Below are 27569 nucleotides of genomic sequence, written 5' to 3' on the forward strand. Positions count from 1 at the left end.
CCCATGGGTCCATTTATCATATTTACCGGCTTGATTGACCGAGTACTTCAACCTCTTTGAGCATATATGAAGGCTCCCACGGGCCGATCCCCCGGGGTCTCCTGGTTAACTTGGCTTAAATAAGTATAAAGTCAATAAACCGGGTATAATAAATATCCAGACATTGCCCCATATTCCAAAGGCTCGCCATATGAATGTTACAAATGGAAAAAACTCAATCAATTTTCAGCGATGAGCTCCCACCTCCTTTCCTCCGTAATACCCACGAGTTCGGTATCGGCTTCCCCACCCATGATTTCCGGTTGAATCTTCTTGATTGAGATTTTCAATCAAAGTTCTCTGGTTTGTGGTTGTTAATCAAAAAGGTTTCCCCTGAAGACCTGCAAATATGGGAGGTACAAATAGGTGGTGTTCATTCAGGTCTCTACACCCATCCCCACTCATCCAAGAATTCTTCGCCTTCTCCAGACTCAATAGCTCGGTCCTAGCATCATGTTCCCCTCATTATCATCTACCGCAGTGGTCGCTTTGAGCTTATGCTCTGCATTTGGGTCTGCCAGTGTGTTGCCAAGGGCTTCGAAACAGGTCTACCCAGGTTTCAAGAACTTGAAATACCTCTTCACTTTGTAGGTCTTTCTGATCGTAGATCCTAGAGCATGCAATGATTAACAGATTGATGCAGAGGTGATTCTTACACCCAAACTGGTTTTAACTTGACGAATGGGTCACCTCTCCCAACATCAGGAAACCCGCTGGGGAACCCAGTATACCCTGGATGGACCTCAGCAAAGTGAGTGTTTGTGTATTAAACGAGACTTATTTCTTTCTGTTGCTAAACAAAAACTAGCGGTCCAAATTGGGTTGACTACCTGACTGTCGAGTTCAACAAGACTGAGCTGTTGACGTACAACCTTGCCTATGGTAAATCCCTTCTGAATCAAATAAGTCGTTCTGTCAATAACTGGTAACTCCAGGTGGTGCAACAATCGATGCCGACCTCGTCACTCCCTACACACCCACGGTACTATCCCTCAAGGACCAAGTCGAAGGACTCTTTGTCCCCATTCTTGGACCCAAGCCTTCCTACGCACCATGGAAGTCGTCCGACAGTCTCTTCTTGATCTGGATCGGCATCAACGATATCGGAAACAGCTACTGGAATGGAGACCTGGAAAACTTCTACGCAGTGCTGATGGATGAGTACTTTGCTTTGGTCGAAAAGCTGTACACCACTGGCGCGAGGAACTTCGTCTTCGTTAATGTTCCACCGGTTGACCGCTCCCCACTCACCGTCGGCCAGGGTGCGGAGTCTGTGGCTTTGGAGGCGGAGGCGATCGGCATCTACAACGGGATGGTTGAAACGAGGGTTAAAGCGTTGAAGAAGGCCCATAATGATGTGTGGGCTCAAGTATTTGACTCAAACAAGCTGTTCAATAAGATTATAGACAACCCGAGTAAATATGGATTGAAGAACGCCACCGGGTATTGTGAGAGTTATACAAAGTAGTTCCCATCGATCTATCCTCCATCCTAGTGTCTCTTACTAACCATCTTATTTTCCGAAATAGTGGTACTCCCGCTCAAGACACGCTGTATGACGAGTGCCTTATACCAGTCAACAAGTACTTCTGGCTCAACAATCTGCACCCAACAGCCCCTGTACACAAGGTCGTTGCCCAGGAGTTAGCAAAGACATTGTGATCCTTTCATGGGAATATGTTTATATACGTGACATTTCCATAGCTTTGATGAGGAGGAGAAGTCTTTGATCCTTAGGTGTATTGTACATTAACTACTATATGTTATTTGAGCGCTACTAGTTTGTGAAGCGTCGGAATCGAAGCATGAAAGCGTGTTGATGAGTGATGAGATCTATAATGCCGTATAAATTATCCCTACGTGGATTGTTCAGAGGATGCGAAGGCGACAATAGCCAGGTGCATCCGCGTGGGTTTTTGAAATATGAGAGTTTAGTTGTGCATATGTCACTTCCGGATCCTGACAGAGTAGGTACATGTAGATACATGATGTGCTTAAGTACATGTACATACATACATGTATGTAGTTAGTGTGGCTTGATATCCGTTACACAAGGTGTACTAATGGCCGTGTGATAGCTTGTGATTGTCCTTATCAAGCCAATAGTCAGCTGCAGATGAAGTTTGGTTCTAAATTGACTCTGACAGAGCGAATGAATCTAGAGCTTACATTCACCGCACACAAGAGAACATAGAAGTAGGTGAGACAAGATCTAGGAATCCCATATTTTAGCTCCTGGAAGATTGTAACTATCAATAGTACACCAATAGTAAACGATTGTTATATATCGCTGATAATGAGAATATAAGTAATGGTACTAGTAGAAAGTATAAAAGCTTAAGTATATCATATGAATCGCATGGAGTCGAGAAACCGGAAACGAACTCCTAACAACAACATGAGATCTCGAGAGAAAAGAAGATAAGAACTACAAGCCCGCAGACAAAAACAAATCCCGAAATAACCAACTATTTATCAAAGAAAGAGATAGTAAAAAAAACTCGAGTATTTTTAGAGGTATCTATACTGCCCGTTTGCAGACACTTTCTCCGGTGGATAGTTCCTACTTAGATTGTTGGTAAGTGACTCCTTCGTATAGTCTTGGACTAATAGATCTCATGTTTGCATACCCTGTAGTTTGTGGGGCCGTTACGCTTCTTTGTAGTGGAGGCGGAGGAAAATATGAATTTTGGTTATATCCGCTACCACTGGGCGAACCGTTGAGGCCTTGGGTGCCTTGAATATTACCATAAGAAGGTGGCGCGGCATTCCCAAATCCAACCTCACTTCCATACCCGCCTGGGGTAGTTGCTCCACTCACTGGAAGAGATGTGGTGCTGAATCCTTGGCTAATCTGCAGTTGTTGGCCTGGAATGGAATCTTGCGGCCCAGGGACGATGACATCACCGCCTCCACGCACTTTCCCAATAACCATGCCCTTCGCTACACCCTTGATAACAGCTCTCCGAGAAACTCCAGAAGCGTCAACATAGACGAGACCCACATTGGTGACAGAGCCAGTCAGGCCATGAGCGACTGATCTTGCTTCTTCGCCGTACTTATGGCCAACTACGGTTGTGGCGGCATTAGCTCCTGAGTTTAACAGGTTTTTAGATGCGTGGTCGATTCCATCTGCAATGGTGGAGAATGCAATGAGCCCCTTGTTTAGTAACCCGGGGTTTGGAATCTGCCCCCTTGAGGGTCGGTCTTGGTTTTTGCCGGCGATGCGAGCTCCGAGGTTTTGAGCGTGCTTCGTTACCTGTCCAATAGTTTGTGCGGAAATCTTAGCAGCGCTGCTAGACACATTGTGGATTTGACGGACTCTGTCGTGAGTGCTCGGGTCGAACACCATCGGTACTTCGTTCGGCTTTGTGCGTCTCACATAGGCATCTGCTCCAGACTGGATCGCGTTGGCGACATAGGAACTCGTGGTCACGATCAAGCGCGAAGCCGTTGCAGCCGTACTGACGAGAGTCGATTTGGCGTATGCTGGGTGTAACGAGTCCCTGAGATATTCCGGCTGCGCAGGGCGAACCTAACCAAATCGTTCAGTCACTGTATACGGTAGGAGTTTAATTCGCTAAACTTACGGTTACAGTCCCCTGTTGATTCTCTGGCAACTGGATTTCCACGGGATCTGCTTTAATGTCAATATCATATTCATGGCTGATAGCAGTCAATCTCACTCATAGCAGGACATGTATACCTTTACTTCCTGGAGTTACACCGATAGCATGGACATGGTACGAGTTGACCTCACCAACCTCGTGCCCATTCTCCTCGTCAACGAGAACTAGCCTTCCCTCTTTGTTGTCTTGGTGATCGCTTGGGTGGTAGGCAGCCATGGCCTTACTGCTACTAGCATATGCAGGAGCATCTATATCACGAGATAGTACAGCCTTCCCATTTGGATACTGGGAGCTCTTCTCAGGGTTGTTCTCAGGGCCCTTCCCAGAGCTGTTCCCAGAGCTATTCCTTAGGCTATTATCTATCCTTCCAAGCTCGATCTCAAAGAAGCCTACCACAACACCCCAGGTAGAATTCGTTGTTTTGAGTTCTTGACTAATTCTGGGATCATTTTGTGGTACGAGCACATCTGTTGGAGGAAAGATGATGGTGAGGGCCTCCTCTGAGTTTCTGGTGGCAGTTCCCTTCCCAGAATTTGTCGTAGGCTCAATTTTAAATGTCGACGGATCAAGTTTCGTTACCACATCGCCCTTGCAAAGTCGAATATCGATATCTGCGTAAAAATCCGAAGTGCTGAAAAACCTGAGATTCAGATATTCCTTGGTATCTTCGGGGACGTTTTCGACTGAAAGAACAAGTACACCGGGATTTGAAGGTGGCCCGTTAGCCTTGATCACCTTGATTTCAGGGAAATTGAAGAGAATTTCGGTCATTTCTGATTGTCGGGATGAAAAAAGTCTGTCGGAATCAGGCGAGTGTAATTTTTTTTTTGAGATGAGTGATGAGAATTAGGGGGTAAAGAGGTCCAGTTTCTAGGACGCTTCTAATATAAATACTTGGCCGCGCGATAACTACATCACGTACGCACATGTTCGCTGATCACCTACCGGTATTCCTCACATAACTTTGCTTGGGGTGGCCAAAGAGGCTTGCGTATGCACCCATCAACGTGGAAAATTATTTACCTGGGCGAAACCATGAAAATTTAAAAGATAACACAGACCTGCATTAAGCAAATCATTCACAAGCTGAGCGCAAAAACGAGGGGCAAACCTAAGGAATGACGGGGGGCGGTGCAAGCGCCCGCCAAGGTGCTGTGGTGGCTAGTCACCAATTACAAACATCTAAGCAGGGTCCTCTGTTCCATCCAAGATCCGGCCTGTTCACACGGTGACGCAACCTGATAAAGAGGGGAGCTGACGGGAATGAGTGACTTTATCGGCGTGCCTGGCCAAACAACTATCACATGTGTTCTACTCTATTTGCACCTCAAGCGTTCATCACACACTCAAGGTCATTGGAATCATTACCACACGTGCGAGTTTACCGGCACAAAGCCTGAAGCACCTAGTAGATTGTAGTAGTAGATACATGTATGTACATGTATTCACAGATGCCATGACCGTGACTGCGTAGTATTTTAAATGTGTAAGTCTACTAATTAGAACCCTTGCAACCTCTAAAGTTTAATCTGGGGAACGTGGCTATCGCGAACAAGCAATATGATTGACAGGGTGGCACGAAGCCTTTGGCCACTGCACCGCCAACTGCACACAGTCTTTCCACATTGCTTGATTCTGCCCCAGAACTTCACCTTCTCTAGGGGGGTTAGATAAAATCATAAGGCGCCTTTAGAAAGGATGCTAATTTAGTAAGGTATCCAGAGTAGATATACTTCAAAACTTAGATTCAGTTCCCGAGTACCTACGTACCTCTCTATAGCTGGCTGGGGACACCTTGAACCGGAGTGGTCTCGGGAGTCAACTTCAGCCGCTAATGACTTTCCTCAACCACACCCTAATTTATTTTTCTCTCTATTATTCGATAGTTCTGCTTCTTCTCTACAACGTGACAGAGCCAGATTAATTACACCTTTTGTTGTGGTGGTGCTATGAATTTTCGAAAGGTCGGGTTTTTGGTGGGAAACCCAACCAATGTCGCACCCATAATTGCCTATTCGAACTAGGTCAATTACCTGATTAGGAAGGCATTAGTCCAAATTGGATATACGTTCCTCCTCTGGGAGCGCCAAGTGGATAATCTTGGCAGATTACTTGCAGTAAAATGATCAAATAATTACCCGATTGGGAAATTGATCGTCAGAAACCAATGTCGCGACACTCCGGTTCAAAGTGCCAGCCATAGTACGCTGGTTACACGCGGAGTACGATGCATGACGGGCGCTACTATAGCATCTTCACCCAGGTCACGGCGGCTGCTTTTTAGGCCTCCCATACCCCCCGAGGCAGGTAAATTTCTGATTCGTGTATCCAGAATAAAATAATCCAGCTCTCTGCAGACTAAGGCTTAAAGTTAATTCAATCTTCACCTACTTTACATGTCTATCTTGCGCGCTTAGATTGAGTATTGGATCTACATGCCTATCACAATCCCTCTACTTACTCTACTTCTACATGAACTCAGGCACCAAACTCATATGCGGGCGGTCGCTAGACGTACACCTGCCACCCCCAGGCCTCTAAGCGCCGGCGCGACACTCACGATATTAAGATGACATTCCCGTATTTTCTCGTATATATTACCCATCCCCGCGATCGATAGGAAATCTAGAGAACAGATCTCCGCCTTTTATACAATTCTTATATTCCTCCCAGTGAACCTTTCTCCCAATACCTAAATGGCCACAGGAAATCAAACCTCAAGCCAACAGTCCCCTCCACGGCAGGCAGGAGGAAACCAGAGCCCTCGTATTAATGGGGGACCAATTCCAACCATACCTACCGTAACAATAACTTATGTTGCGCCTACAGTCCCAACAGTCCAGAAGGTATCCACCGGCATTCCTTATCAATGGGTCACGCCAGGTACTGTTATCAATACTGCATTTTTATGGAACAACCCGGCTGTTGTTGGGGATTTAGAATTTTGGGTTGAATCTCGGAGAGCAAAGCTTTCGGACGACGAAAAAGCAAGACTTGATAGCATTGATGAGACGATGAAAGCACTGGAAGATCCGGCTTGGTACTGTGAGTTTAATTACAACGTGATGGATTTCACAAAATAGAAGATATACTCTATTCCGGCCAGGGACTGATCGGAATGCAAACAAAGACTGGCCGACCTGGGATCAGGCCTTACAATGTGGAAGGCATGGCACAGAACAGGAACTACGTCGCTCAATACCTACATTAATGTGGACAGATGAACAACCTATGAGCGAAATATATACCCCGATTGCTCAAATCCTGCAGGATGCAATTAAGAAGAACTTTCCACTCGAGGGGAATTATTGGGTTGCATTCAGGGACAGACCATTAGATAATCTGGGGTTCATCGAAAACCTGTCATTACATAAAATTATTTACTTCGTGGGCGAGAAGGGAGGTGGTACGGACTTCGATTACAAACGTTGGCCTAAAAGAGGGAATTCATATCGACACATGTAAGTAATTCACCAATGATATTGACTACTTTACAATTATATGGTTATACTTATTATATGTTCGTTTAAAGAATGTTCCCTCTCAATAAATACCTGTGGATTAGAGTAAGTGCCTTTTCGTGATACAGAACCATAATTTTACACAGTTACACATTACTAGTGTCTAATTAAAGATCGATCATTATCAATAGAAGCTTGACGATCTTTTCAAGGATATCCACCTGCCTCCGCCGTACGGGCCTGTCCTCACTTCTGATCCTTTTCGTGCTTCTATGTGCAGAGGCTACTTCAATACTTTTGCAAAACCAGTTGTTGAATGCCAGCCGTCAGTTGGCAAGGCGTACAAAATTACGATATCAATGCCCATATTACATGTCACCTTGGGCTCAAAGCTTATTCCGAAGAAAACGGCTGAGAGGGTTCTAAGGCATCATCCATCATTTCTTAGAGCACCAGGGTATGAGTACGCAGAGACCTATATTGATCAAGACGGCAAGGAACAGCCTAAGCCTGGCGCCTGGATATATGGAAGCGCACTTGACCATACTGGTGTCGGTTTCTCTGCAGCTAGTGACTACGACGGGAGTACTTCTGGCACCCCTCCTACAGTTTTTACTGGACGCACGCTTTTCGAATACCATCATCCTAAAATGGATGCACTCATCCTTGATCTTAGACAGACTATGCGAAGAGGAAATAGGGGTCACTATGACGATGATGAGTTCCTTGTGGTTGAACAGCTTTGGGCAGTAATTATTCCAACAAAAGGTATGTTTAGTTTACCAGAAAGCTCTTCAAATAAAATGTTAACCGCAGTCTTGTCAATACCAATAGAAACCCTCATTACCTTTCAGTCAATGAAACCAGCTGTTATTCCAGGCCAAGTTGGTGGATTCAATAGTTACATGTTCGAACCAAACGTAAGTCTAACTGCTCAACCCGATATATGATTCCTTAATTGGTTAAGTAGGTCTAATATTTATTTTGTTTCCTTTCTTTTAGAAAGGCATGGATGTGACACCTCAAGGACCAGTTCATGGTTTCTTTATATACTTCGCTGATCTTGTTTTGTTAAAACACTATCATATACTAGAGGTCTTCAAAGAAGGCACTGCTGGACTGGTGCATACCCATTCTCATTGATAATTTATACTACCCCTCCAAAACAAATGCTTAATTTTGTTTAGAACTTCCGAGTAGCGCACAAACCTATAACCGATGATGAGCTGGTTGCCGATTGCAATTCCGTTATCTCCGAAGTTGCAATAATTTTGGAAATCACAAAAAAGCAGATGGAGATTTTAGACATAATAAAAGAAGCTACGGTGGACAACACCCTCCGGCCAGAGGAGCTTGCAGCTACCAACGAGTTCTACAAGTATATGATGGCCCGGTTTGAAATTATGGTAGCGGCTTTCGAAGATATTGGGGCAGAAGCAAAGCAAGCTCAAAGTTTGGTATGAGCTTACGACCCCACTCCACAGAATTGATGAGTAGAGGCGAAAGATATCCATGGATCTACTTACTGATAATGATTGCTTGGTATAGCTTTTCCAGCTTCTCAACACGGAGGCAGCAAAGCAGCAGGCGATAATGGCGGAGCAGCAAGCAATCAATGCAAGACAAGCAGCTGAAGAAACGGCAGTTCAACTTGAATTATCTAAAGAAGCCGCTAAACATACGGCAGTTCAACTTGAATTAGCAAAACAATCCACTGAGCAAAACAAATCATTCTTGGTCTTTACTATTATAACTACCATCTTCCTTCCGTTGTCCTTCTTTACTTCGGTACGCCCACCGCCCACTACCCCTCATTAAAAAGGAGTACTCTGACCAATCATTTCTTAATGTAGTATTTTGGTATGAACACGGTCGACATTCGGGATATGGAATGGGATCAACGTTACTTTTGGAAAACTGCCGGGCCATCATCAGCGATGATCATCCTGGTGGTGATGTGCTGGGCGTTTAGGGCACAGATGAAGAGGGGGATTGGTATTTTATTTCGATCGAAATTGAAGCCTGCCCAGAGTGATGAAGAGTCTGCGATAGGAAGTCTAGAAAAAAGTGGCCAGGCTACGGGGAAACGAGGCAAAAGCTCTTGGAATCCTTTTGGCCGAGGCGTGGATAAGAATGATTGACGAATCATGATGAACTATAGTATTGTTTATTTTTTATATATATTACTACATGCAGAAAATGTACTCAATGATCAATGAATCTCTTCATAAAACCTCGTCAGAATCTACGGTGCTGCAAGTACTGCAGATAGTAAATACTTGATATCACCTCGAACAACTTGGGGCGGGCTCGAGCACCCGGGTCGAGTGAGCGACCATGTGCTAAGCGTGCTATTTTTTTCTCTTTTTTTCTTTTTGTTTAGTTCATTAAGCTAAGCGTGCTAGATTTCTTCAGATTTGAATATGCTTAAACTCCCCATCTCCCAATCCAGTATTATGACATACAATCATACACACAAGTATGTGCCACGTGATTAATTCTACAGGTCTAGGCAGCCGAGGCATGGGCGTCCCCGGGGATGGTCGTAGGCCTGGCGTCCTCGATTTCCAAGTTATTACATCTCTTCATGCAACCTCGGACGCATAGCGCCCAACGTGCAATACGAGGCCCGACATCTTGGCTATATAAAAGGGCTTAATTGACGCCCTGGATCTATCGTGCGTGGCAGTGGATACGTTACATGTAGTTGGCTACTTGCCCATCTTTGATAAACCCTCATTTGTTATCGGGCGTAAATAAGGATGGTTCTAATGTCTATTACAAAGACGTAGTGGAAGGTATTTGTGATATTATTAATACTAGAGCTTTCCAGAGGTACAGCTATTGGGCTTAGAAACAGCCAGAAGTCGATAGAAATTCACATCATTTTTATTTGGGCAATTGTCGAGTATATACGTATATGTTAATCTCCAAACTACTATATGCAATGTCTGTTATCACTGCATATGGACAACATTACTAGTATGGAGGTACATGTATTGTGGGTTGTCAAAAATAATGGGACGCAACAGGCTTCATTGCAACGTAATAATCTCTCAACCATGACCGACCACAAAGAGACCACAAACAGGATAAGTGATAATAAGAACTACTGGAGACCCAAAGTGTATTTTCGTTAGTATTGTCGTTCGTTGGTGGCGGGGTTGGGTTGTCGTTGCTGTATTCGTTGCCCCGTTGCGTCCCATTATTTTTGACAACCCGCAATACATATGTAATTCGTAATTCGATCATCTCCAGCTATCTATAAGATGAGCCATATGTTAGATGTTGTCCTGGTCGTAGGGTCACATTGTCTCTAAGTACGTGCTCCTATGAAACTGTAAAGTTATGACATACGTAACTCTTGAAATAATTATAAATAGGCCATGCTATGGGCTTAACCTCTTTTCTTTCCGTCATCCTCAATACAACACAGTTCTAAGCTGCCATATTCCAAAAGCCTGTGCCAAGTAAGCACACTAGACTCATTACAAATCCGAATAAAGAAAGACGAAGGAGCTGTTCTGGCCCTTCCAAGAAGGAGGCATATTTCTGGAAAGCCGACATTCGTGGGTGATCAGAGCCGATATCACGACCGAGTGATATGTTGTGAAGGAATACTTCGGCCTGGCAATATTGGCCTTATACCTGGTAAGATACTATGCATATTGTGGCTTATGACGAGTGAGAAAATATGATGTGACCCTCTACGAGTTAATACCGCAGCTAATAAAAATTATATTCAGCGCTAGGATTCCAAGTTCGTTAGTCAATAAAATCTGCTATTTAACCCAGCATAACAGTGCCTACAATATATATCCGCACCTTCTTCATAACACATCTTCGTCAAACAAAAGAAAAAAGAGAAATATGAAAGAGGACTATAGTTTCGCCTCGATGCCCTCACTCTTCTTAGCCCACTCCTTCACCTCCTTCACCATCAACGCCTTCACGTCCTCAACCGTCAATCCACCAAGTGTCAACCCCGCTCTATCTACGGCTACCTCCTCCAACGTCACCGGATGCACCCGATACTCACCAACTTTCACTCCCCCCTCCTTCCGACCAAACACAATGTCCAAGAACTCTGCCATATCCTCGAAACTCCTCCTTGATACCGCAAGATGAGGTATAGTCCCCTGGAACACATGCGGCATTGATGTAAAGTGAAGAAACCGAAGCGACGCCCCCAACTCCACTAGCCGGTGCGCAAAGTAGAGATTCGCATCACGAAGACACTCATCACCCACACTAATCCACATTGGAGGAGAGCCGGACCAGCTCTCCGCCATAATAGGCGACACAAGCGGGTGCGCAACAAGGGCGTCGTGTGTATAGAACTGTCTCTAGTTAGGAACTATCCACCAATTATATAGGTGTTCTAGGGGGATACTGACATGCGACCTCCCAACATCCTCCGGCCACGCAGGCGAGTATTTGTACTTCCTTGCGCGCTCTTCGCGCGGAGTGGGGAGATAGTCAAAGCCCTTACAAGACTCCTCGCTTCCCACCGTCCCGTCTTTATGCGTGAACCTCTCGCCGAAGCAGCGGCTCACGTCTACCCACGGGCTTGCACCCACAATTCCACATGGAAGTGGGGCCTCATGGGGAGCGCCTTGCCATGTTATTTTGGGCGCGTGCATGGGACCGGATAATGGTATCACTTCGTAGCCGTCCTCGTTGTCGCCCGCGCGGTGGAGGTGGAGAAGCAGCTGCAGGAGGGCAAAAGAGAGATTTCCACCAGCGGAGTCACCGGCAATGATGATCTTTGAGGCAGGAATGGGCTTGTGGAGCGCACCGGGTGGTGGATGGAGGAGATAAAGGTAGGCGGTGAGGGCGTCGAGAAGGGCGGCGGGGAATGGGTTTTGGGGTGCAAGGCGGTAGCGTGGCATGAATACTCGGCCTACAGATGAGAATATGTGGTAAGTCTCTCCAGTCTATCGAAGCTAACTAGGTGATATAGGGCCCCATTCCCAGACTCGTAGGTGCAGATTTTAAAATATGCATGTATCAATAGAAGATAGTCCGGGAGCGGTCATGCACGTGCGAGCCATTGGGATCAATTACCTTTAAAGGACTTTGCAACCTTGCGTGCTATCGGCCGATGAGTGGAGGGGTCACAGAGCCTATCAAGTCAGTAACATGCACCAAACCAAGAGATCTCTATAAATTACCAATAAGCGCCTAAAAACCAGCGTTAGAATCATTGACATTAACTACAAGCTTCAAACAAATCAGGGAAAACATTTATACCTCCATGCAACCATAGGACAACACCACTCTCCTCACCGCCCTCAACCTCCTTCATCATACTCTCATACTTCTCCTCCTCACTCCATTTCTCACTCTCCCCCTCAACCTCTCCCTTCGCCACCGTCCTGCTCCCGATCCACTCTCCCGTGGCAGCACTCACCCCAACCCTCGGTATGAACCGCTCAATATCCTCACCACTTGCCAGGTCGACAATCGCCTTCCTCACCATATCCTCCAGCGCACTTTGCTCCTCGACACTACCGACAGGAACGTCCACATCCACCTTCCAGGTATTTGCTGCGACAGCCAGCGGCTTCAGCGTCGTGGCCTGGATCTCCTCGATGGTGACCCCCTGGTTGTCGCGGCTGAGGTATGAGCGCAGGAACTCGACGGTCAGCGTAGTGCGCAGGTCCCAGTAGGTTGACTGCGGCGTCAGCGAGAGGAGGTGCCCGGCGGACTTGTAGAGCATATTTGGGACGGCGGGGGCGACGAGGCGGAGGAGCGAGAGTCGGGAGGGCTTGCTGGGGGGGTGGGGTTCGGTGGACATGGTGTATTGGGCGTGTATACTGACTGGAGTTTACAGGAAGTCACTGGTGCTGGTTCTGGTAGAGGGAAAGAGCGGGGAGAAAGAAGAGAGGGCGATAGAGAGAGCTAGAGGGGGGAAGCCTGCCGTGAGACCTTCCAGCTAAGTACCCGGGAACCCCGTGCGAGTATTAGCCCATAACCCTTTTTGCCATTGCCACAGCCTGCCTCCTCCTCCTCCTCCTCCTCCTCCTCCTCATGCGTTATCTCTATCTGCTTCCCTTTTGGCAAAAACCGACAGGAGGCCGAGGTGGGGCTTTATCTCCATTATTGTGCATATAGTACAGGAGAGCGCTGCCAGCTGCCCACTCGTTCTGTTCATTTCCATCCATGGGCACCCCCAATATGTTGACCTGTCAAGCTGTAAATATCCGTCTTTGTGGAGAGTGTTCCAACTTCCAAGGAAAGTTCCCTCGTTCCTCGGCCCAACAAATATTACGTCTCCCACATGTCTGTCTGTCTGTCTGGGGAACCTGCCTGCCTGCCTGCCTGCCTGGGCGAGGCGGGGCAGGGGGGAAGAAGTGACCAGGGCAAATCGATCTGATCTGCACAGCAGAGGTTCACGGATGTGGGATGAGCCGAGGGGGCGTGGCAGACTAGGCCTAGTTGGTGAAGCTCGGTTAGATGGCGCGGTGTCGCTAATCTGGTGGTTACGTAAGAGGGCCTTCCTTCTCTTGGCGGTGAGTGAGAATCTGTGGAGGAGGGTAAGATTGTACTTGATAATTCGCTGTTCTCTAGGGTCAGTCGTTTGTAACTAACTAGAGCAAAGAAGAAGCACGGGTGTTTACCAGTTTGTTCTACCAACGACACTTTGGTGTGCACCCTCCCATCGCTTTCCTTTCCTATACGTACCACGTCCTAAACCTGTCTCCAGCTCCTAAATTGCAAATATCATTCAACCACAAATTCCACAGTGGACCCTAGAAAATCTAGAGTAGAGTAGAGCAGAGCAGAGTAGGGCTGTATATACCATACATTACCCCCGTATTTCATCATAGCCATCTAAAATACAGTCATGCCATGTCATGTCATGAATTGAGTCGTCCCAAAGCCCATTAATTGCAAGTTGCCGATTACCTTCTATGTACCCCATCCGCCCCCCCAGATGCCCGAAACGCCCAATAATTAATTACAAAAGAAAGAAAAAAACTCCATAATAAAAGAACGAAAACCAGCAGAGCTACCACTACTGCTGCTAGACGATAATGTCCATAGTCAAGTCCATCTCCAGTCCATAACTAACCCCTCTTTCCTCCTCAACGCTTCTTCCTCAACCCCCTACCCCCCGGCATCGCCCAGTCATTAATCTCACCCTGCAGCGCCCCCACCGTGGGGTTCGGAAACGGCCTCTTGAGCCTGTTACTCCCCGCCTCGGACTCCCAGCGCGCAACCTTGAGCTCATCCGAGTTCCTTGTCAGGATGTCGGGGATGGAGAAGTACTGCGCCGAGAGATTGTCGGGCGTGAGCGTGAGCTCAAAGTAGCCGCGGTAGTAGCCCTCGGCCCATTTGAGCTCCGCATTGTCGGCGACGAGGTTGGCGGCGACAGTGTGTGCGTCGTCGTATGAGAGGGCGCCGTAGCCTGTTTGTTCACTGTCAGTCAGATATGATGGGCCAATGATTAGATGGGTGGGTGTTATTATACGCACCACAAGAGCTCGTGACCGACGTAACCGCCAGTTCAATACCCAAAGACCCATTCCCGCCCACTGGCTCATACCCGCCGCCTCTTCCACCCTCATCGCCATCCCACGTCAAGTCCGCCGTCCAGAGCGTATGATAGTCCCCCGTGAGCACGACCAGGTTCTCCACGCCATACTCAACAACCTTCTCCAGGACCCTCCTCCTATTCGCGCGATAGCCCGCCCAGCCGTCGTAGTAGAGCGGCGCGTCCTTAGACCACGGCACCGCCGTCTCATTGAGGTTCGAGAACTGGATCTGCTGGCCAAGGATGTTCCACGTCGCGTTGCGCGCCCGCGAGTCCGACAGCTCGCCGTAGAGCCATTTCTCCTGCGGGGCGCCAAGGATGGAGCGGTGCTCTGCGGCGATGGTGGCGGCGTTTTCGCTGCCGGCGTCGCGCGAGTAGTAGCGCGTGTCGAGCATGATGAGGGATGCGAGCTTGCCGAATTTGAATGTGCGCCAGATGCGCAGGGAGTCGTCGGCCTGGACTTGGCGGATGGGCATCCATTCGAAGTAGGCGCGGATGCCGTAGTGCATGCGCTGCTCCCAGGACGTCCATTCGAGGTACATCCAGAACTGGGAGGCGGTGCTGCCGCCGGTGTAGCCGTTGTTTGCGACTTCGTGGTCGTCCCAGACGGGGATCCAGGGGAAGAGTTTGTGGTTGAGAAGGAGGTCTTCGTCGGTGCGGTAGGTGGCGATGCGGAGGCGGTAGTCGCGCAGTTGGATGGTTTCTTTGTAGGGCTTTGGGATGCGCTCTTTGAGGATTATGGGCAGGGGCATCTCGTAGATGTAGTCGCTGTTTGGAGTAGTTATTAGTATTGTAAAAACAGTTGTGAAAAAAAAAGGAAGGACCAATGATAGAGATAGAGATGTACACACCCAAGATGCAGCACATAGTCCACAGAGTCCTTCCTCGCGACATTTCCATAAGCGTTGAAATACCCCTCTGCATAATTCGCACACGAATACACGGCAAACCGCAGACCTCCAGGCACCTCATCATCCTCCGCGGGGATAGTCTTTGTGCGCCCCACCTCACTCACCTCCCCGCCCGGCGCCCCGCACGCCCGAAACCGGTACCAGTACGTGGTAAACGGCTGCAGCCCCTTCGCCTCCACCTTTACCGTGTAGTCGACCTCCCCAGACGTCGACGTCTCCCCGCCGTCTACAACGTTCATAAAGTCCTCCGTGGCCGAGATCTCCCACGCCACGCAGACACGGGCGGAGGCGGAGGCCCCGCGGTAGAGGTGCTTGGTGGAGTCGACGCTCGCGGGCACGGCGCGAGTCCATAGAATCACGGAGGTGTCGTAGGGGTCGCCGCTGGCAACGCCGTGCGTGAACTGGAGGGGTGTGACCGTGGGGGTGGAGCGCTTTGTGAGGTGTGCGGCGGGGCGGGGGATCTCGAGACCGGGGTGGTTTGTGGAGGGGGAGCGAAAGTTTAGGTTTTCGGCCAGTGCAAGGGGCAGGCACAGGAGGAGTGTGAGTAGCAGCTGCTGCATCGTTTGTGGCTTGCTGCTGGCTTAATGCTGGCTGGCTGGCTGGCTGGATCTAGAAGTGCGGTTGTCAAAAAGCAAACAGGCAGTCGAACGGCACTCTCCACGCAGCAGTGAACGAAGGAGGGAAGAGATGGGAGATGAAGGGATGGATGATGATGATCAGAAAGCCGCATACATAAGGGACTGTAAGTATAGTATGTAGTTCTTCTTCTTCTTCTTCTTCTTCTTTCTCCTTCCTGTGGGGAGAGAGAGGATATGTGCTTGCTCTTAATCTCCCCCTCTTCTTCTCCTCGCTGGGGACGCACGTGTGGGCCTATGTGTGTATTTACTCTTCCCCCCTTCCCTCCCACCACCGGCTCCGTCCCTTCCCGGCCTCTGGATGTTCGCCTTCCCGGTCGTGATATGATGATATATGCAGAGGGAATCATGTCCCAGGATTCAGGAATCCATGGTGACGTGTGAGGCTTAAAGCAACCGGGGGACGCTGGTTACCTATACTCCATGACTATTAACTACGACCCTCTACCTACTCATGACGGGTCTTTATCCTATTGGGATCTGGGGGCGGCATTTCTATCTACCGGTTCCTGTTTAACCTTAGGTAAATTATAAACCCCACTGCTGGAGAATATCGTCAAGTTCGTGGTAGGTGGGTCCTAGGGGAAGGGTAGAGCAAGCCTACTGGAGACAGAAGAGAGTCTCGCTACTCGGGCTTCATGGTTGGTGCCTCCGGAAGAACCTCAGAACGCTGCAACTGCAGGGTTCGTTCGGGGCCGGGGTTACGCCGAATGTCTAGCTGACGACAGGGCAAGGTTGCGGCAGGGTTCGGGGATTTGTCAATATCAGAGTCAGACGTCGTGGGAGTCTACTTGTGAGGGAAGTGATTATAATTAAGAAACAGCTTGTGGGGTTGTAAAAGTACATGTACTTTAGTTGGTGGGGTCATATTAAGAGCTATATGTATTCATGGCAGTCTTGAGTCGAGTTCAACGGCTGTGACGAAACCAAGCTATTAAATGAGAAGGAAGGTGATGATGATGCATCAACAGGACTGCTAGCTAGTATTTACGGATTTCGAGGACAGACTGCCAAGCTACAGTTCGACAGTCACGGCGTGTATATATACCGTACTACGCCAGTGCCTTATTAGTAACCGTAATAATAGAGTATGAACATCCCCCTGGCATGCATCGCTTCAGCAACCCAATCTGGCTTTAATTAGCTGTGTACTCTATCTCTCCATGATATTTCAGAACCCTACAGATACATGTAGTTAAGGTTAAAACAAACCCCCCCAAAACTCCCAAAACCCAGTGCTACCACGGTACGAATCTCAAAAGCGCCCACGTCACAAACCTTTCCAATTTGCAGAAGGTCTATGTATCTACATAGCAAATTACACCCGACTCGACAAAGAAAACAGGCCATGTAGTTTGTTGTTCTCATATCGACCGACAATTAACTCATGCAACATTCCTTACCGGCGCTCATGAACCCAACCCGATACCTACATGTATACATGTAGTGTAGCGACAAGCACTTTTACCAGGTAACCCATGCTGCACACGTATGTAGGTACGTATTCTCCTCTACTCTATATCTACCAGCTTCCACTAGCGGCTTAATACCTCCCCCACCCCGCCCCCTTGCAGCGAGCTACAATGTAGATAGATGTCTTGTCACCGCCACGGTTACTGTCAGTCCGGGGTAAATACACCCCAGCCCCGTATCCTGTGCCACCATGGCGCAGGGCTAGCTAAGTTCTTGGAACGAGACTTGACTTATAAGTGTACCGGGCGTTGAGGTAAATACGAAGAATCTGATAAGGGAATCTTGCTGTGAAATATGTAGGTGTGTTTATCTTATCAGGTTCTCGGTATTTATGGTTGAAAATAATGTAGCACAAGTTAGCCAAGAGCTAGTATAGTTTGGAGTACATACATGAGCTCTTGATGGCCAATTAATTGATTGCGCTGGATGATCTAATTAAAGCAGCGAGTGAGAGAAAGTGAACTAAAAGTGTAGCTAAATAAGAGTCATCTGTGCACGTGAACTCAAGTGCAAGTGCATAGGTACATGTAGGATGTGCACTTCACGAGTACTCAATTGGTGGCTAGCTATAAGTTCTAGATATTTGTAGATAAAGACGGACCGGCGAGGAGGATCCCGAAAAATCAGGCAAACCATTAGCTCTGTTTTAGAGACCACAGCTAGCTAGATCTAGTGCCGGTTGTTGGCTGCTATATAGTTGTTGGCTTCTGGCTTCTGGTACAATTAAAAGCCTACCTCAACTCACCCTAAATAACCCTACCTCTTCATCCTCAATCTGATACCACCTCGGCCTTGAGGCCTACAGTTCATAAACGGCAAATACTGGCTTTTATCGACTAGAAAACCTTGACCCCGCCTCTCGACGAGTTGTTAAACAGTGTGCGTGTCTTCAGATATAACAATTAAAGTCTAAGGCTCCGTTCAGACGAGGAAAGAAATGATAGTACACCTGAAAGAAGAAAGTCCGTAACTGACCTGAGACAGATAAGTCATTATTTTCCGGCCTGATCATGGAGTTCGGAAGACAAAATTATCAGGCCCCGCAACATTGAGGATCGGATCCAGGTATTATCAGAGAGGTCTCTTTACGAAGCCCCAATAATTACCTCTCGATGTAATTATTTGAAAGCCACCAAAACCTCATTGTCCTTAACTCACTTAATGGATAAGTTGGGCTGTCGTCCGAACACCACATTACAGAGCTTTCTTCCTGCTTCATTATTCTACCATACAAATCTGCAACAATTCGGGCGGTCCGAACGGAGCCTAAGCCGCCTCGAGTCTAGACTGAGCTGGTTGACCACTTCACTACTCTTACAGATGACAGGATATAAAGTACCGCAGCTGAACCGAGAACGAAAAGGTGAGATACGAGGATGAGGATCCTGAGGCCTAAAACAATTAATCTGGCTTTGGGTCGAAGTGATTCGAGGCTACAACGGCAATATGAGGAGATGGAGACGAATTGTTGCACAAGACAGTGTAGAAGACGGTTGTGGGAGTTAATGGTGAGAGATGAGTACATGTAGTTTCTATTTGTCCCAACATATAAACAAAGTGTATATTTCCCAATGACATTCTCATTACTGATTATGTACTGTAGAATATGTCAACACGAAGTACAGCTATCCCCACATTTTTGTTACCTCCCAAACTGCAATCTTCCAGAACACAAAAGCAGACACCCAAACCGGATGGTAATATATATTGTCAACCCGCCTACACCTAGCCAGCATCCAGACCAAACACAGCTCACCCCCGTCTACCTATGACCCCCACGACTATATTCGTTATCCCACACGCTATTATCAGCGTTGGCCAAAATCGGTCTTTCACCACTCTCCAGCTGCCCCGGCGTCTCATACGTAGTCTGGCCATTATTCAACAGCCTCGAGTTCTCGTCAATAACGCTCTCGATATCATCGTCATTATTCTCCAGCGCCCTCGCCCTCTCGTCAGGCCTAATCCTCAGTCCCGCAATAGCACGGCTCGTCCCATTATGCTGGTCGCCATTAACCGGCCCATCCGCCAACAGCCTCTGCGTGCCCGGTGCCTGGTTCTGCTTTCTACTATTCATACAGTAGGAAAGAAAGATAATCCCCTTAACTCACACCGTCAGCTCCAAAACACCCACCCAACACGCCACAAACAGGAGCCATATATACCTTGCTCAGCAGCGTCACCGCTGCAACCATCATAAACACACTGGCCGACAACTGGTGTGTCTGGCTCCACGGCTGATAGCACGGCGTACGCGTCTTACTCTGCAACGAACACTGCTCCGCCTTCGTATCGTTATCCGGGAACGGCCACGCCTGGTCCTTAAACGTGTTGAACCCGCAGCAGTTCAGCGCCTCCTGGACCGCCTTGATGTGGGCCGCGTCCTTTGTGCGGAACCAGGCCCGCCATGTCCGCTCGAGCGTGCAGCCGATGGCAGACTTGGGCATGTTGTTGAGCGACTGGGTCACGACGACGGTGTCAATGATGATCAGCAGGATCGAGATCTAAGTTTCATTTTTTCATACTGTCAGTCTCGGATCCAGCAGGCGGTACCGGTGGGGCTAGCGTGTGAGGAGGGGAGCTCTTACGATGCCGGTCTTGATGTCCCATTCGGGCCGCCTGTTTTGGGCGCCGCGCGGCCTTTTGGCGATGTAGCGCATTGCGGCAAAGTTGGCCGCGGGGAGGAACGTTGCGGCTTCGGCGAGCCCAGGGGTGATTGGTATATTGACCTTTTCCACTACGGACCTGCAATTAATTGGTTGGGGTCAGTTCCGAGTCTATATACACAGCGGGTAGATAAGCTAGCTATAGCTGGGGAGAAGGCAAACATACCAAAAGTATGCTGCGAGCACGACGAGGCCGGTTGAGAGCTATCGAGCAACATGAGTAAATACCCGCAAAGGAGATCTGGCTGGAGATGGCTTACCACGCAGAAAGCTGTGATTATGGGCGAATGATTGAATGTGAGCCTGCGTATTAGTTCTCGAGCCGTGGAGTTTGACATCTTTGCGATTGTGGTGGGCCTTCTTCCTGCCGGTGGTCTTACAGAGGTTGAGGTTGATGGCAATTGACGAGTGTTGTAGAGAAGAAGACGAGAGCTCTTATCTTAGACCTTTTCTTCTCTTTATGAAGAGGGGTTGGTAGGTAGGGATACTTCTAGGCAGCCAGGTTACGGCCAGTGGTGGTGTAGGGTGAGGTGAGGGAGGGTTGGGAGTTGACGCGTGCTGCCCCTGGAAACTGGGACTGAAACCTATGGGGGAGCGCTCGAAAGCGGTGAACACTGCTGTCTGGCACTGCACCTGGCTGGATCGGGCCAATTGGCCGTTTCTGGTACTTGTGAAGGTAGGTTATACAGCCCAACGGTTTCGATAGCACAAACCAAACGATATGGTTTTTCCGCTATCGTACCGCGCGGAAATTTGGCTAGGTATTTCTTTCGATCGGCGCTGGGATATGGGGAATCATGAGCTATCACTCATGGCGGTGGATTGCCTGAATTGCTTGGCGGTTGCTAGCTGGGTTTGGGGATTACTACCAGCACTAGCATTAGTAGGAGGCCTTAATCGAAATAGGACATGTAATTTCTATAGTCGTATTAAGCACTGCAGGAATATTGCGGGGAGTGTTAATACGAAAACCCCGAAAGAGTGTACCAAAGGTGAAATTATGACGCCTATATTCTCCTGGCTTACTTGGTACACTCTCTCTTTGATTCGATATGGAATGCCTGATTACTATCTCGACGGTGATAAGAACTGACGTTGGGTGCCTTAAGTAGTGAAGAGATTTACTTGGGCATGGCATTGGACGAAGCTGCTTTATAAGACGATGATATTAAAATAAGTTGGTAAGGTGTTGAGCTCTACATATGGAATTCACATTTATGGTGTTGCGGCTTTTGGTGAGATTGTTTCAATCTTAGAGGTTGATTGATTGATAATTCATCGGAAGGCAACCAAACCACACCAAAATTCGCCAAAAGTTGGTCTAAATGCAACCACCACCCACAACACAATTGCCATCAATAATAAACAAGGCTTTAGGGGGTGAAATATTGACTATCAAATTTAATAAATATAAAAGGGCACTCTCTGGAGTCAAATGTGGAAGAAGTTACATGGGCTAGAGGTAGAGAGATTTGGAGATTTGGGTCTTGGCGCATTTTTTGCAGCTCAACGTAACAAAACCAACACAACTCATGCTAGAAGGGCAGTATTGTAACTTTCAGCTGATAGATCGATTATTCATATGCAAGAAATATAGCCTTCCAATTCTCAGAAAGAATTCATGACAAGTGGTGGTCTAGGACCATGTTGAAAAGTGGCATTTTTTGGTGTAAAATGGTTGCCTTCCGATGATTTACGGCCTAGTGTCACCATAGAATAATTCTAGGAGAGCTAATTTCTGTACTTCCTCCTTCGATATATGTTCCTGTACAAGCTTTTCATATTACTCTCCGATTCGTGAAGCGTTTCCTGGCCATTCTTCAACTTCTTGAACCCTTCAACGGCATTACCCAGCTTCTCGAGCATCTCAAGGTCATCCTTCAACTTCGCTATATTCTTCGAGTGCTGTGCCTAGTCTTGAAATAATTACTCCGCCAAGTCATTGGCTTTCTCACCTTCCTGAGCACGCAACGCAATAGTGGTGTCAAAACCATTCTTAAAATACACCAAAGCCTCCGAAATCATTTCCAGCTTCTCCCCGAAAAGCTCGCGCCTCACCTGAATCTCTGAAACCTCCTCACGAAGCAAGTCAATACTCTCTTTATGGCAATCCTAGTCCTTAAGGAGAATCTCAGCGCCATCCTTCTTCCTCTTCTCGCGGGCATACTGGGCCTTTCTCCTCTTACTCATAGTATGTCTTGCTCTGGCTAAGATATGGGCCTTCCATAAGAAGAAGCCGACGTGGTCCTTGTTATACTTTGCGTTGTCGAGTATCACGCAAAAGTTTGGTGGGAATTTTATTTTGCAAAGGACCTCGCAGATGCCCTCTTTGTGTAGTGTGTGCATGCGGTGGTCAGGGAGGTACTCGCCGATGATGTCCAAGAGGCTCTCCAGAAGGTTCTCTTTAATGTTAAGGTGTGTATAGAGATGCAACTGTGTGTATGCTCTACGGTCTAGTACTTTGATTTCTTCGCTCTCGCCCATGGGCCGCCGCGAGGTGGAGAGGAGGTAGCATGGGGCCGCGGCTGGGGGAGCGGGTTGCGGAGCGGATCTGGAGGGTTGTGGGGTAGGAGCCTTTTTGGCGGCTTTCTTGCTGGAGCTTCTAGTTCTGTGGGGCTCTATTAGTACGGAGATGAGGAATGGGCAAGGAAATGGAGTTAACCACATTATTACTCATGTAGATGATATGTTGATTGGTCGGAGGGCTGCGTTGATCAGGAATTCAATTGCTCTTGGAGACGTTGTAGTTTTGTGGAGTGATGGTAAACAAAGCTTTATTTAAGGAATTGCGCCGAGAAAGATTTCGGCCAAACAGCCAAGCCAGCCGCTGGGGAATATAAAAGAGCGGGCGTGAAAGAGCGGACAAGAAAGAGCGGACAAGAAAAAGGTGGACGAGAGATTCCAACAGCTACAGAGAAAACCCTACATAGATCACGAAATGATTCTCTACTACGTACTAGAAAATGAAAGGTACAGTCCCCGGATCTTGTGTATGCTATTTTCTGGCATTATGATAGGAAGGTTAAGCTTAGGGCCATGGGATCCGGAGATCTTCTGAACAGCAAGTCCACATCGAGTGATAATTGGTGACTTGAAAAGAAGGATTTGCTTGGTGGTTTATTCACAAGGATTGATAACCAAATGCGTAGTCTCGTACCCAGCCCGTTACTTGCAGCAAGCTGCCTCATGCGCTAGTTTAACACCATGCTTTCTGGCCAACTTAAGGGGAAGCAAATGTGTATCGCACCATCTATACTTATCGGTTCCTTTTTATATCACCGTAAATGCAAGCTGTCCAAACGAAAAACCACAAATGTATATCTGTCGTATATATTGATAACGCCGCTCAATTCTTCAACCTCATATATATCAGCTTATGTGGCTTACGAAAGTCCATCGGTAGAACTCTTGTTCATTACTTAGGCAAGAAAATCCTTTAGGGTCGACAAAATCTCTGCTAAATTGAAGCGGAATATCTCTCTGTTGCCATTCAGGTCAAATTCGACTATTATTAACTGACCTTCGATGAATCGATGTTTTAAATGTTTAAAGAAAGCCGACTTTTAATCTACTTCTCACCGATAGCTAGCAGTAACTCTACAAAACGCATTAGTAAAAGTGCGGTCAGCGTAACCTAATGTGTGCTCATCTAGCTTATTATTGAAGAGAGCTAGCTTCACCCCCACAAATACGAATGATTGATGGTTTTGTGATCAGCGCGGTGGGTTTGTCAGTGAGTTTTGTTACACGGAGATATGGAGACTAGAGCTAGGTAATAACACTGCTTTCTATTCTAGTTAGCTGGGGACCTCTCTTAAATTCGTTACCGTTACCTCCCGAAGCACATCGATCCCTAAGCCTTCAAGCCGGTTCTTCCCTTTGATCTGCGAGAAAATTTAGAGTTACATGGGGGGGGTACCTTCTCGCGTCCAGTCAGGAAAGCATGTGGCCCGTGCAAGTGGTTTTCGAACCTTTGGAGGCTATTTGACGACGTTGATGGGTTAAGCCAATCAACTCTGAAATACATGGCATGCCCTGTGGTTGCTGGGTACCGAAAACCCGTTTTGGGCCTGCCACGCTCCAGTACGCCAGCTCGTGATTGGCTCGGTTGTGTTACAACGACGAGGGCGGCTACCAAGATATCAATGCGACTGGCGATGTACAGACAATTGAGATCTGTTAGACTTAGAAGCACTGGTATGATGAGCAAAATAATAGAATCAATGAGTAGAGGAGCGGGGTAGGTATATACTTTAATAGCCACTCACGTTGGTATATATCTGCCAGCGCACTGACATTCGAATTCGTAGCTGTGGTTTTGTGATCAGGAGCACCTAATACGTATCATAATTACCAGCAAAGATGTTTACACCGCTAGACATCGAGCTCTTTATGCTCGTCAGCTTTGTGATAGCTTCTTCAATTATCCTTTACTTTATCTTGAATCACGGCAAACCCTACGCAATTTTCTTCTACAATTGCTTCCTGAAACCCTTTTCTGGAAAGGTCACCTCCGTTAAACAACAGGATTCTCTCGAGAGTTTTTATAAAGGGCAAGCTGCAATCTATGATGCGACAAGAGGGCAGCTTCTTAGGGGGCGGGAGGAGATGTTGGCACTAGCTGCTGCGCAATTAAAGCTGAGGGTCCAGAAGAAAAAAGAGGCCGAATCCACGGAAGGGAGAGTTTGGGTTGATATTGGAGGTGGTACCGGGTTGGTGATACCTTTTTCCCGTAAAAGTCTCCCTTCGTACTGACTAGTAGAATAATGACTAGATATAACATTGAACTTCTCAACAAATTCCTCCCAGTCCAACAGTTCTTTGAGAAGGTCTATCTTGTTGATCTTTCTCCAAGCTTGTGTGAACAAGCTCGCCAACGGTTCAGAAGGCTAGGGTGGAAGAATGTAGAGGTCTTATGTATGGATGCTCGCGGTTTTGATCTTGAAGACCGAAAAGTCGATTGGATTAGCATGAGCTACTCGCTTTCCATGATCCCCGAGTAAGCTACCCATAAACAAATCTACAATCTCCTGGCACAAAAAACTAACAAATGCTAATTGAAAGCTTCTACTCCGTCGTGGATTCTCTTTCAATACTACTGTCACCTACAGGACTCATTAGTGTTGCAGACTTCTATGTGCAATCTTCAACAACCTTCTCGGAAAGAACTTTTACAGGAGGCGCCTGGGATCGTCATGTCAATTGGTTCTCGAGACAGTTTTGGAGGATATGGTTTGAGTTTGACAGAGTTAATCTTGACGAGGGAAGACGAGATTATATGGAGTACAAATTTGGGACTCTTCTCAACGTTAATGGCCGGTATGTGATAACCTACCTCCCGTTTAAAGATAATATTTTAACGTGCGCACAGAAACCGCCTCCTTGGGGGAATTCCATACTACGTCTGGATCGGGTGTCAAAAGCTCCACTCCGCCGCTGATGTCCTTGATCGTGTTGATGCCGCCGCCACAGAATCGCCATACCTTGCCGCTATTAACTCCCTCTCGAGCACTCACTCCTCAAAAACCTCTGCTGAAACCGCTCTCCAACTCCGCTCGAAAGGCTTTGAAGCCGCTGTCCTTAACCTTGCCGCAAACCTGCCATTACCCAGCTTCTTCTACCAGATCCACCATTGGCGACTCTACTATGACGAACTGTTGGAGAAACACACCCAGTTCAACAACTCTTACATCTATGCTTTCACGTGGGAAGACCCACGGGTTGATCATCGCATCCTCAAGATCAACCGCGACGATGTGATCCTCGCCATCACCTCGGCAGGCGATAACATCCTCTCTTATATCATCGACGGTGCACCGAAGCGCGTCCATGCTGTTGATCTCAACCCTACACAGAACCACCTACTCGAGCTCAAGCTCGCAGCCTTCAGTTCCTCACTCGACTACAAAGATCTCTGGAAGCTGTTTGGCGAGGGCCACCACGAGAAATTCTCAACAATATTGATGGAGAATCTAAGCCCACATCTGTCGTCGCGAGCGTTTCAGTATTGGTGGGATAATCGGGCAGTTTTTTCAAAAAGTATTGGACTGTATGAGACTGGCCAGTCACGGCTTGCGATAAAAGCGGCGAGATGGCTGTTTCGGTGCTGCGGGGTGGCAGGAAGTGTAAAGAGAATGTGTGAGGCTAGAACCATGAATGAGCAGCGAGAGATTTGGCAGGGTGAGGTGAGGCCAGTAATGTTGTCTAGATGGGTCAGTAAGTTCATAATCGGGAATGAACAGTTTCTGTGGCGGGCTCTGGGCGTACCACCGAATCAGAGAGATATGATCAGGGAGGATCATGAAGGTGGTGATCACGCACAGGCAATGTGGGACTATGTGGTAAATACATTAGATCCGGTAGTAGATCAGGGTTTATTAGGGGAGGATAATTACTTTTATCTGCTGTGCTTGAAAGGATTCTATACAAAGAGGTAAGTAGGATGCAGACAAAATGTGTCAAGGAAATGATTAAACTAACCAGTTATTGTAGATGCCACCCTTCATACCTGACTGAGAAAGGCCACGCCAAGCTATCAAAGCCGCACGCATTTGACGGAGTAAGAATCCACACCGACGAGATCAAAGAGGTATTAGGTAGACTACAATCGGAAACCTTGACCATCGCAGTAATAATGGACTCTATGGACTGGTTTGATACCGACGGCATCGAAGCACGAAGGGTATGCATTTCTCATCTTGCCTCTTCAACCAACTTTTAGCTGATCTAACAAATTATAGCAAATTAAAGCTTTGAATAACTCGATGAAACTGGGAGGCCGTGTTCTTCTCCGCAGTGCCGGTTTGCGGCCGTGGTATATCAGAGTGTTTGAGGAGGAGGGATTCAAGGCCAAGCAGGTTATGGCTAGACATCCGGGAGCCTATATCGACAGGTATATATTAGTTTTTCTTTCAATTCATTAATAGCGCGCATGAGTTTGTCTAATGGTTGGATTCATAGGGTCAATATGTATGCTTCAACCTGGGTGTGTACGAAGCTGGAGAGAGTGTCGTCGGGGAGGCGGGAGAGTAGCTCTTCGGAGGTTGATATGCTGGAAATTTAAGTGTCTTCCTGTCGAAAATAGATGTGTGTGTGTGAATGCAGCCATGTGCCAGATGCAGAACGTAGGCTAGGGTGTCACAGACCTAAAGTAGAGTGTGAAGCACATTTCATGCTGTGCAACCAACCGCGATACCTATTATCCGGACTCAGAGG

The 27569-nt window shown here is 47.5% G+C and overlaps 9 protein-coding genes across 9 annotated transcripts; 4 read left to right on the forward strand and 5 right to left on the reverse strand.

Moving 5' to 3' along the window:
• Positions 1–388: 388 nt before the first annotated feature.
• Positions 389–1701, forward strand: LAJ45_03491 (uncharacterized protein; the record flags this gene model as incomplete). Its single annotated transcript, XM_046113077.1, has 6 exons — positions 389–420; positions 489–626; positions 683–790; positions 848–921; positions 975–1503; positions 1569–1701. 6 exons carry the CDS (start codon positions 389–391, stop codon positions 1699–1701), a joined length of 1014 nt encoding a protein of 337 aa, XP_045973954.1.
• An 849-nt stretch (positions 1702–2550) lies between these two features.
• On the reverse strand, positions 2551–4439 carry LAJ45_03492 (uncharacterized protein; the record flags this gene model as incomplete). The annotated part of the gene is made up of 4 exons (XM_046113078.1): positions 2551–2602; positions 2670–3574; positions 3630–3676; positions 3746–4439. The coding sequence occupies 4 exons, from the start codon at positions 4437–4439 to the stop codon at positions 2551–2553; spliced, it is 1698 nt and encodes a 565-aa protein (XP_045973955.1).
• Positions 4440–6364: 1925 nt separating this feature from the next.
• On the forward strand, positions 6365–9270 carry LAJ45_03493 (uncharacterized protein; the record flags this gene model as incomplete). The annotated part of the gene is made up of 9 exons (XM_046113079.1): positions 6365–6713; positions 6799–7129; positions 7201–7234; positions 7321–7897; positions 7964–8049; positions 8132–8251; positions 8317–8586; positions 8678–8917; positions 8983–9270. 9 exons carry the CDS (start codon positions 6365–6367, stop codon positions 9268–9270), a joined length of 2295 nt encoding a protein of 764 aa, XP_045973956.1.
• A 1740-nt stretch (positions 9271–11010) lies between these two features.
• On the reverse strand, positions 11011–12929 carry LAJ45_03494 (uncharacterized protein; the record flags this gene model as incomplete). The annotated part of the gene is made up of 5 exons (XM_046113080.1): positions 11011–11469; positions 11527–12032; positions 12197–12255; positions 12304–12313; positions 12383–12929. 5 exons carry the CDS (start codon positions 12927–12929, stop codon positions 11011–11013), a joined length of 1581 nt encoding a protein of 526 aa, XP_045973957.1.
• Positions 12930–14220: 1291 nt separating this feature from the next.
• Positions 14221–16140, reverse strand: LAJ45_03495 (uncharacterized protein; the record flags this gene model as incomplete). The annotated part of the gene is made up of 3 exons (XM_046113081.1): positions 14221–14543; positions 14611–15437; positions 15521–16140. The coding sequence occupies 3 exons, from the start codon at positions 16138–16140 to the stop codon at positions 14221–14223; spliced, it is 1770 nt and encodes a 589-aa protein (XP_045973958.1).
• Positions 16141–19450: 3310 nt separating this feature from the next.
• LAJ45_03496 (uncharacterized protein) lies at positions 19451–20692 on the reverse strand (the record flags this gene model as incomplete). The annotated part of the gene is made up of 5 exons (XM_046113082.1): positions 19451–19789; positions 19854–20192; positions 20277–20433; positions 20521–20558; positions 20615–20692. 5 exons carry the CDS (start codon positions 20690–20692, stop codon positions 19451–19453), a joined length of 951 nt encoding a protein of 316 aa, XP_045973959.1.
• A 1774-nt stretch (positions 20693–22466) lies between these two features.
• Positions 22467–23021, reverse strand: LAJ45_03497 (uncharacterized protein; the record flags this gene model as incomplete). The annotated part of the gene is made up of 1 exon (XM_046113083.1): positions 22467–23021. The coding sequence occupies one exon, from the start codon at positions 23019–23021 to the stop codon at positions 22467–22469; it is 555 nt and encodes a 184-aa protein (XP_045973960.1).
• A 1695-nt stretch (positions 23022–24716) lies between these two features.
• LAJ45_03498 (uncharacterized protein) lies at positions 24717–26658 on the forward strand (the record flags this gene model as incomplete). Its single annotated transcript, XM_046113084.1, has 5 exons — positions 24717–25066; positions 25129–25353; positions 25419–25673; positions 25726–26534; positions 26597–26658. The coding sequence occupies 5 exons, from the start codon at positions 24717–24719 to the stop codon at positions 26656–26658; spliced, it is 1701 nt and encodes a 566-aa protein (XP_045973961.1).
• A 339-nt stretch (positions 26659–26997) lies between these two features.
• On the forward strand, positions 26998–27417 carry LAJ45_03499 (uncharacterized protein; the record flags this gene model as incomplete). Its single annotated transcript, XM_046113085.1, has 3 exons — positions 26998–27036; positions 27095–27246; positions 27315–27417. 3 exons carry the CDS (start codon positions 26998–27000, stop codon positions 27415–27417), a joined length of 294 nt encoding a protein of 97 aa, XP_045973962.1.
• Between the last annotated feature and the right edge of the window lie 152 nt (positions 27418–27569).

This window comes from Morchella importuna (assembly GCF_003444635.1).
Source record: "Morchella importuna strain M04M26 chromosome Unknown Morimp01GS007, whole genome shotgun sequence".
Lineage (NCBI taxonomy): Eukaryota > Fungi > Ascomycota > Pezizomycetes > Pezizales > Morchellaceae > Morchella > Morchella importuna.